We start from the raw sequence: 10,824 nt of genomic DNA on the forward strand, positions 1-10,824 counted from the left end.
CTGATAATGATTATTAATATGAAATAACCCCAACAATAGCAATAATACCCAATATACAATTTGCAATAAAATAAAAAACACGGTCGTAAATTAAAAGATTAGGAATTGTGTTTTTATTTTATTTGATGTACAATTATGATTATCTAAATGTTTACAATAAGAATTATTTACCACTTCCCCGGCCATTTATGTGTAGGATGTCCTCAATTGCTTCTGAAAAGATTCAAAAGCCCCCGTCGTATATATAATTCATTGTTTATAATAATATATCGTATTTAAGTACTCTACAAAGTTATTTTTTAAATCAATTCATAAAATAAGTTTACTTCAAAATCAATAAATTTTGGGGATTGTTGAAAATAGAAAAGTTGTTAGCTCAGTTTTGCTCACTTATTTTTATACTTAATAAAAATTAAGCTCACGATATACAAGTTGGGGATTTTGAAATTGGAACAAGTTTAGACCTCAATATCTTATCAACCTTGTGATTTATGTTTATGAAAGTCTGCTCATAAAATGAAACTACCTAAATTGTATAAGAAAAAATAGATCATCCTTGATATGTCCTCTGAATACAAACACCTTGTGGCTATTATTGTGTGGCTCCGTGCCGAGGGCATGTCCGCTACGCAAATAACTTCATAGTTAACTCTGCAAGAGAGCTTAAATTTTTGTCAAACGAATCATACCATGTTTATACAAATCAAATGTCAAATGATGGTGGAATCAAAAAAATATATATATATATATTATTTTTTAATAAAATTTCCTTTGGCATCAATAAAGACAGAGGATCTGTCTAGATGTAAGAAGTCTGCAATCTTAACATTGTCTTGTCCGGTGACGATCGCTACAGAGTGGTGTTTGTACAGCTAAGCGGCTATTCTCTCAAATATTGTACAAATCCTCAGGGTGTATTTTTTCATTTATGTTTTTTTACATACTGGTAGGTCATATTACGAATATGTATATAGCCCTACTGACCCTGAGTAAAGATTGAAGGGACAGATAAGATAATCATTTTATGTATTGTACATCCTTAAATGAAGGTGTTCCATGGGGAACTTTATTTCGTAGAAATATAAAAAGGAAATAATGATATCCACAATGCAAGCCTGTATACATTTACTTAACTCTTATCTTTCAGTTATCATACATAAAAAACAATTGTCATATTCAAATATATATTATAAAATATAATATTATCATTAATAATAGGGATGTTAATGTACCTTAGTTATAACTTTAATATAGAATCTTAGTTATAACTTTTATATAATATGATAAAACATCAAAATGGAATGTACATAAAACAGAAAGGAATGTGACAAGTAGGAACGGCTACTAACATATGTATATTGTACATGTGTTCATGGCTAAATATTATACTTACATACTTGGATGTCCTCTTGATTTTTTTGTCAAATGTCATATTTTTTGTTAGTTATGTACATATTTACAATCTTGAATTAATTGTTATAATGCAGGCATTTTAAAGGATCAAATACATTTTGTATTTCGTTCAAAACCTCCTACACGAAAGTAAAGATAGAGCAGATCTCCAATTTCTCATTTCTGGGTGGGTTCCCATATTTAGACGTAAATATTTGAGACCCTTTTGTGTACCTGAGCTAGGGGATCCAGATCCTAAAACAAAAATAAAATGGACACTCGGTAGACTCCAAAACCTTCCCTTCAAATCACATTGAGTTATGCATCTTGATTAGTTTTAATTTGGACGTTTTGTATCCAAATTGATTTATAATTTTTGGCGTAATTCTGCTGAATAGCAAGCAAACAAGCAGATGTAAAATATTAGTCTGAGTTGAAAATCTAGATTTATATCGTTGTTTTTCTTTAATTTTTTATTAAAAAAAAATTATCAAAATTACAAAACAGGAAATTGTGCACATCTAGATATACTGGGGGATTCAGCGATTCGGAAGACTTACAAATTCAATAATCAATGACGGTTGCCTGATTGAAATTAGTTCATATTTGGATATATCCAACCATATTAAGTTAGTTACAAAACAAAAACAAACATAAACTCTCTAGCTTTTATAAAAGTCGAGAAAATAACACTTTAATATGATCGACGAATTTCCATTCGCGCACACCTTGTAGTTGGGTATCTCCAGGGCCACCATCTACGCCGTCATCAAGTCCAAAACGTTGGAGAGGAAAAAGGGTTCTGTCAAAAAGACTAAACTGGGTTTTTTTAATTCAATTATTCCGGATAGTCCATTGAAATCTGAAAAATTATGAATTAAATAATTAATGATGGAAGTTTCACACTAGATTATCCAGAGAGCTATAAAAAAAGAGGGTGGGCCTTGTCCGGAAAAAGAGGCCACTTTTGACACCATAAATGAAAGAAATCTATATTCTTCCTTACAAGACTCTTTGAACTTCTTTTGAAATCTTTTTTGACATTCTTGGTTCCCCTTCAGCCCTTTAAGCAACTACACCTTTTGGGTGCATGTCAAGGGGAAGATCTGGAGTGTATTACATCTAAACTCCAAGGCACTAAAAACCATTCATAGCCAGGCCTGGAACGCCATGACAGATAACTACATACGCAGCGAGTGCCAGGCCTTTTGACGCCTCCTGGAAGCCATCATTCCCGCTCCAAGCGGTTACGTTAATGATTAATAAAGCTAAGACACACACCTATTTATAGTATTAAGTTTGTTGACATCCTATAGTTAATTAATAAATTATATCTTGTTGAAGTTTAGAATTCAAATTGTTCAGATTTTAATAGACCACTCAGTATAACAAACGTTATAAATATTCCTCTATGAATAGAGTAATTTTTTCTAAGAAAAAAACTCATAATAATAATATTATCAAATTTAATAGATAACTATTATAATCATAATCAAAACTTTTTTTTTTAAATATGTATATATATATATCTATTCTAATCTTTAATAACACGGTCTAAAAATTTAATTAATTTCCGTCTTATCTATTTTATAAGACCTTAGTAAATGCTTTCCGCATTGCAGGACTGAATAGAGGGGAAAGAAACAAAGAATGAGGGTAAAAGAATCGAGAGAGAGAGAGAGAGGGCACTTGGTTAACTTTATTGTATCACACAACCTTTCTTCTAAACAGAAACGGAAACAAAATCCTATATCATGTGCTGGTATTTAGCCAAATCGAACACACCAACTGCTATTTATCTCTTAAGTAGTCCCAGACTATCACTGCCATGTACCCTTTAGATAAATTTGTATTATCCGAGATCCGAACAGGCTTCGACTACTCCATCTTTTTCGGACACAAAAACCTTATTGTATTGCTTAATAAAAAATAGTGTACTCTTCGAGACAAGTATCCGACAAATTTAAGTTTCTAATCATGTAAGACTTAGATAAATTAATAACTTGGTAACGTAGAGGGTGGAGAAGATAAACACGAGATAGTTGAATGATATTTCAGTTGGGGTAGATAAACACCCCAAGGAAAAAATGGTGGCTTAAATAAATCATAAAAGACCTTTGTAGAAAGGTTGAAACTGTTTTTTTCTTGTAAGATTTATTATATATGTATAATGAAATGTAAAGGTATCATTATTTAATTATGATAGCAGTACATCTATTAATATGGAGGTTACAATAAAAACACACCATATTTATTTATAATTGTGATACAAGTATGTAATTGTCTAGGTCTTTGAAGCTATTATTATTACTAATTGTTTATACCTTTACAGGAAAGTACTTCAAAACTACGTCGTGCAAGTTATACAGCAGTCTCTTCCACTCAGAAATCTCCAGAAACCTTATCAGCAAGTCCTCCAGATAACAGTCGTCCTCGAAGTCCTACAACGTCCATTATGCTACACAAGGTAGATTCATAAATATTGGTTATTGTTAAAATCGGTCTCAGATTAATTTTTATTTGGTCCAGTCGTAAGTGTTTTTTGAGACCATTTTTGACCGATATTTCAGTGTCAAGCCCCGGTAATTGGACCGCAGACTGAATTTTAATTATTTTCAAACCATGGATTTTTTCCGTCTCTATCTATCCACTGATTTTCTTCATCCCCAGATTTATGAGTTGTACAAATTTGACTTTTCAATCACATTTATCGTAATATGACGTTATTGCCCGTCGTGTTGTGACAGTCCTTATTTGTACATCCCCGTACAATCTAGTCTTACAACTGGTACTGTTACTCATTATGGCCGGTCCTTAATACTGTCGGTCATTCAGACTGTCTGTCCTAGAAAAAATTAAAAGTAAAATCAATAATGTGGATTTACGTCATCAAAACCTAACCTTATAAATTTAAGAACTGAATTAAACTGAACAGAGACTGAACTTTACGGGACTGTAGTCTTCAATAAGGACTCACACAGCACCAGTTGTAGGTCAATGTTCACAATTTCGAAACACATATGCCATCAAAAACCATTCACCCATTGAATATATCGATACATAATTTTTAATGAGATCAATCCAGACCTAATTTTTATTTGGGATCAGTCTAGACCTAACTTCTTTAAAGGACCGAATTAGTTCAGTCCACTTAAAATTACAACGGCCTTCTACTAGTGTAGGATTTTCAGAGCAAGACTTAACACTTGTATTAATATAAATTCATATAATTTAGTTTTTGGGTCGCTAAAGGTCCACAAAAGCCTTTATATATTTAAAGGTTTCTTATTTACTGTTATTATGATATTTTTTATAAAGCTTCAATGGATATATTTTGGGTATTTGAAAAGTGTTTGATAAATTGAATAGTTCTATTCCATATCTTATAGATTTTGTGGCCTTTAAAATTTTGAATTTGGTTTGATTTAAACCGTCTGCTTCACTATTGAAGATTATCGCAGTTAATTAATCACTCATTAGAATATAAATAATGTAATTTTCAATTAATTTTATTATTTTTTCATCACATTGTAGACTTTCATTTAATTATAATGTAAATTAACGAAATTGTGTTTTTCGAAAGTATAGTATAAAAATCATTATGGAGGAGTAAAGTAATCCATAATATAGCTAAGGATATAATATCACATTAATTCAATTAATTTTTTTTCAAATGAAGGTAAAATTAATATTTCATATTGTATTTACTAAAACTACAGCAACGCCATCTAGTTTAATTATATATAGAGACGAGGGAAGAGTCCACTATTGCTCTCTTAAAAGGGACTATATCACTGTTAGTATCGTAGGGATCTGATTTTTTTGGAAACTATAAGGGAAATACAATTTGTCACTATAATTAAAGACCTCAATTGAATATTTTAGAGTCTGAGTAACATACACCGGATTTATCCATACAAACCTCCAATATTTTTTGTAATGTTATGTGTACACTTATACAGGGGCATTCAGGTAAATCTAAACGATCTTTAACTACATCCTGAACAATATAGAAAACATTTAACAGGGTTATATCAATTTTAGTGAGAGAGGTTGAGTCAAAGCTTTAAGTTAGTTGTACAACTTTTAATTCAAAACAAATATATACGACCTAGGAAATCTGGAGAAACATCATCATCATCGAATTTGCTTGAGTGGGACATAGGCCACCATACATCAAGAAGATGATAAGATATCCAAAGAGCTCAATTTACGACATCTACAACCGCTGGAAGGAGAAGGGGCATATAAAAAAAGCTCACAAGCCATGGAATAATGAAAAACGCACTTCCATATTCCTCATAGACCTGTAATGTTAATTGAAATCATCACATGCAGCACCACGTTGTTGCCAAAAAGTACTAAGTAAGTCGTACAAAATTATCCCGGGCCAAAAACACTGACTTGAGGATAAAGTCATACCGCTTTTACAAAAAACCTATCCTTACTGACAAAATGAATGCCACCCAGGCATCCTATGGAAGAAAATTACTGAACGATTTGAAGTCCCATGGTAACCAAATGATCTGTTATTCAGATGAGAAACAATGGATTGTCATGTAATCCAACAACATCCATAACTATAAATGGTTATGCCACGGAGAGAGATAATGTCCTCCACGTCTTAAAGTTTCCGGCCAGCATCATGACCTTTGAGGTCATTGAGAGTAAAGGCAGTCCTTTACCCCCATCTTCTTAGAGTAAAGGAGAGGGTAGGTGCCAAAAGGTACTGTGAATTCTTGTCTGACCAAGTGATACCTTGGATGAAAGCTGAGGTCAATGGTGTCAAGTTCTGGATTCAACAAGAATTGCCCCCCTTTCACAAGGCCTACAAGACCCAAAACATGGTGAAAGAGGAGAATATGCCTTTTTGGAGACACCCAGGCCCGGCCTTCTAACTCTCCTGACATGACTTCAATGGATTATTTCTTTTAGGCGAGTTAGAAAGGAAAGTTTCTGCAAATTCACACAACTGCATCGACTCTTTTAAGGCCCCCATCATCAAGTAATGGAACAAAGTCTTCCCCGTGGACTTGGTCAAGGCCTGCAAATCCTTTAGGCAACGTATCAAGCGAATCATGGCGAAAATTACAAACACATTCAAGTAATATTTCCTTTTGTATTATTGGAACTTGTAAATAAAATGTTGAACCTCTACTTGCTCCCCTTATTGATCAAGATGCAGTTAAATGTAGTCCGGATTTACCTGAACGACCCTGTATAATAGATAATCCAAACAGGAAGATAGAAACCTCTTTCAAGATAAGGAACTACCTACCTATTTAAACAAGAGGTTTCCATCATGGAGGAATGTACAATAGTGATATTATCAATTATTAACACTTAATATATTATTATAATTATGAAGGCTAAAGACTTTTATCTACCACTCTTTTATTCATTCAAAAGCCTTCCGTTCAGTATTTCATCCCTCACCGCATGTACTTTGAAGATAAGTGCCACGTCAACCCAAACGTAAGTGATAGTTGAAGTTGGATTACACTTATATTTTTGTGAAATAATAGTATTAACCCTTTAGAGGCGCCCTCGCAAATTGCAATTAAATTAGCAAAAAATTGATTATCACAAAAAAAATAGTGAGAAATTGATAGACTTTATTCCAAAGACCTTATTGGGGTTAATATAAGTCTCTATAATGAAAGAAAGGTGTAAGGATATAGCTACTATTTTCATATCCTATCTCTTTCCACGAATTTGAGTACAAAGCCTACAATTGTCTTTAATATGTCTATGAAACATTGGGCTTTATGTAAATGCAGTACAGTGTGCGTAAGGAAATAAGACAGTTTTTGAAAGTAAGGTTTAAATCAACTGTATAGAAAACGACATAGTTTCTATGGCTATATATATTTATTTATTTTTTTACAAAAATCTTGATTTTTTGCAAAGAGCTGTGTATTTTTGAATTTTTTTTAAAGGTACTAATTTTTTGTGAATTGCTATGGATTTTCGAAAGTTTTTCCAAAAACCAAACAAATAATATATATCCATTTAATCCTTCGGACGCCCTTGCACAAGTTTGGGGTAAATTAATTTGACTAAAAGTTCTTCTTCGGTAACGCTAAAAAAAGTTAAGCTAGCTCTGCAATAGAAAGACTTTAAAATACCCCTATTTGATGGAGTATTTTTCTAATATGTGCTTACTTTTACATACAATTCAGACACAAATCAATTCGTTACGTTTGTCCACCATTTTACAGTTTTTTTAAATGTAAACAATTATTTTATATACATGTTTTTAAAATTAGGCAAAAATTCCATCAATTTACTCACAATGGTATTTGCCTTGGAGGAAAAAGTCTTTTTTAAGTAATTATGTGCCTTCTCTGTGAAATTGAAATAGTTATTTCAAAAATAACATCATATAATCTGATATGGATATTAAAAGGGTTATTAAGTATTTAAATTAGCTTTAAGGGAATTAATTAATTGCTTTTTTTCTTTATTCTTTCTTTCTCATGCTGCGTTAAAAGTCATAATGGACCATCGAAAATTGTAAAACGTTAGTGAATCCCTGTCAAACAATTTTTCTTATCTAATATGATTTATCATACATTTGATTTTGATACTAATTTATTTCTAGTGAATTGTAATGACTCATCATACTTCTTTTTGTAGGGTCAAGCCAGTCGAAAAATAGGAGTAATATCTGGAGGATTTCGAAAGACATCACATAGTAGAACACTCAAGAGTGAGAATAGGTAACAAAGTTTAACATCATTAAAATAGTTTGAAATAATAAAACATATCACTGTTATTAAAATTCGTGCCATGGTTTCATTTCCAAATATTCATTTATCTTTCGGGAAGTCATTTACTTTTTCCATCAATTTTAAAAAGAAATGAAAACCAATTAGACATTTCCGTCTTCTATGTATATCTTAATATAACTTAACCTTTATTTTATATATTACAGTATCTTTAGCCCAATAGCTGAGGAAGGGAAAGAGTATGAACTGAATGGCTCGAAAATATCCACAGATGCTGAAAACGACATAATCAACAATAACACAGCCGTTAAAATCAAGAAAAAAGTATCTTTAGTTGAAGATCCTTCACATCGAGCTCGAACAAGGCTTTATTGGTAAGGATGTGCATCATTTGAATATGATGATTTATAAACTATTTAAAAATCAATTACAGGCGATCCAAGTCCACAATAGAAACATCTCTGAGCTCATCCATGACGTACTCTTCCTCTTCCAATGATGAAGATGCTGCCCTTTTAGAAGAAATTGATCAGCTTGCTATTAAAAGAGACTCATCGCCTACTCGGAGTAACTTTCGACTCAAGCATCATCTATCAAACATTCGCAAAAAGTATGAGTAGCCCTTTGTTTCTACAAATTATGTAACATACAACATCCTAGTCTTTTTTATAGGTCAATCATTCAAAATGTTATGGACTGGTATAGAGACTTTAGTTGGCCGTGGGATTGGGAAGAAACAGTTTTGGGATTCCGCTACTGTTTGACAGGGATTTTACTATTCGCAGCTTTTGTTTCCTTGGTGATGACATTTTTCGGAGCAAGTGGTGCAAGTGGAGGAGGATCCACTTCCATCGTGAATGAAGGAGAATCGCATCACAAGGATTTATGATTATTTCTTCTTTATGTGCACTTCCTGTTCTCCTCCAAATAGATTATGTAGCTGATTCTCAAATCAAAAGAAATATATCAGAGCGTTACCTCAAAATGTAAACTGTATTTATCGTCAGCTGTCGATGTGCCTGCTTCCTCCCCCCTCCCCCATTATCAGTGTTCTGAACGTTGATTCGTTGAATTCGAATTAGACCTTGTTAAGCTGCTCTGAGCAATCTTTAGCAATTATTGATTAATAAATACATAATTGAAAAGAATTGGCTATTGTTAGTAGCTGATTTGGTCCTATTTTTCTAGGGTTTTTTAATGGAAAGGTTGCGATATGCAAAAACAGTAACGACGTGATATGTTGCTTCCTTGATGTCAGTTTAGTAGCTAACCTATTTTGATTGTTTTTTGTCAGTAGTTCTCTGTCTCTCAGAATAAAATAGTTGGTCTGTATTGATAGAGGTTATCCATTTATTCAATATATATAGACATTTATTTAAGCCCCAATATCTTGTTCCCTTGTGTCATGATTTGAAAATGTATATCTTAATTATAATTATCTTTTATATATTCATATTTATTCTTATTTAAATTATAAAATTTGTACCATTACTTAATAAAGATTGATTCATAGAATGTTTTTTTTAATAAAATCATATATAAATTAATAAAATCAGCTAGTGAATACAAAAATAAAAATGAACTGTTGTTTCTGAAAATGGAATATGGATTAGATTTGTATTCCGTTATTAACTATATGAGGGTTTTTAACACTAAACTATTCTAATAAGTCCATTACAGGCACATCAAATTTCATTTACTGTAGCAAAAATAAATCGTCACAATTGTGGTGTGCGCCAATAGTGTGATGAAAATTTTAAATGGATTGTTTGTATAGTTTCATCCAACAACATACTTTCTTTGCTCGTAACAATGTCTAATTTTGTGCCTACAATCTACGATGTGCGGACATCATTGATTTTCTGTTACCATTAGTCCATAAAATGTTTGTGGAAGCTTACAGTGGGCGTGCTCAATGCAGAGCACAGTGCTTCAGGTCGTTTGAAAAATACCAAATTGGTGATTTTGACGGGAGAAATGAAGAGGCAATGATGTGTTGGTTCTGGGACCAGTGTGTGTCATATGATATGACCTTCTCTAACCCGGTCAAACCGTTAATGGTGATAGATACCAACAACAATTGGCCAAATCGAACAGTACAATACTCCAAAAACGCCCAAAATATGAAGCCAGGCAGTACAAGGTAATTTTCTTTGATGACAACGCACTGCCGCATCGCTCTATAGCCACCCATCAGCTTGTTGAATCGTAAAACTGGGAACCTCTTGCTCATGTGGGTTACCCACCAGACCTGGAGCCTTCTGATTATCACTTGTTTGCATCGATGGGCCACGCACTCAATGATTTACGCTTTGATGCTCACGCTAAGGGCAAAAAATGGATCGATGACTGGTTTGCAGTAAAGACGAACAATTTTTTTGGAAATGCATCCATAAATTGCCTGAAAGATGGAGAAAATGTGTGGCTAGTGAAGGCGCATACTTTGAAATTAAATTTGTAACCATTTTTTCACATAAACGTTCAATTTTTTTAGTGTCATTTCAAGTCTTAATTATGAAATATTTCAAGCATTAGGGTGATGTAGTTGCCCCAATATTATCAGAATCAATAGAGGTTAATTTTATTACTACAACAAGGGAAGTAAAGCACAAATGCAATATTTTAGCAAATTTGGTTAACGTTCATCTCTAGCATAATTGCTATTTTTTCAACGTGGAGTCTGCAAAACTTTTTTATAATG

The 10,824-nt window shown here is 32.6% G+C and overlaps 1 protein-coding gene across 1 annotated transcript in view; it reads left to right on the forward strand.

Annotated features, from left to right (window-relative positions):
* Nucleotides 1-9,638, forward strand: part of LOC121114539 (uncharacterized) — a 316,164-nt gene extending 306,526 nt beyond the window's left edge. Inside the window, exons 13-17 of the mRNA XM_071887240.1 lie at nucleotides 3,725-3,859; nucleotides 8,032-8,114; nucleotides 8,330-8,497; nucleotides 8,557-8,733; nucleotides 8,796-9,638. Of these exons, the coding sequence (XP_071743341.1) occupies nucleotides 3,725-3,859; nucleotides 8,032-8,114; nucleotides 8,330-8,497; nucleotides 8,557-8,733; nucleotides 8,796-9,012 (780 nt within the window). The 3' untranslated portion in view covers nucleotides 9,013-9,638. The remainder of the gene's footprint in view (nucleotides 1-3,724; nucleotides 3,860-8,031; nucleotides 8,115-8,329; nucleotides 8,498-8,556; nucleotides 8,734-8,795) is intronic.
* Nucleotides 9,639-10,824: the final 1,186 nt, after the last annotated feature.

The sequence above is a fragment of the Lepeophtheirus salmonis genome, chromosome 3, assembly GCF_016086655.4.
Source record: "Lepeophtheirus salmonis chromosome 3, UVic_Lsal_1.4, whole genome shotgun sequence".
NCBI classification, from domain to species: Eukaryota; Metazoa; Arthropoda; class Copepoda; order Siphonostomatoida; family Caligidae; genus Lepeophtheirus; species Lepeophtheirus salmonis.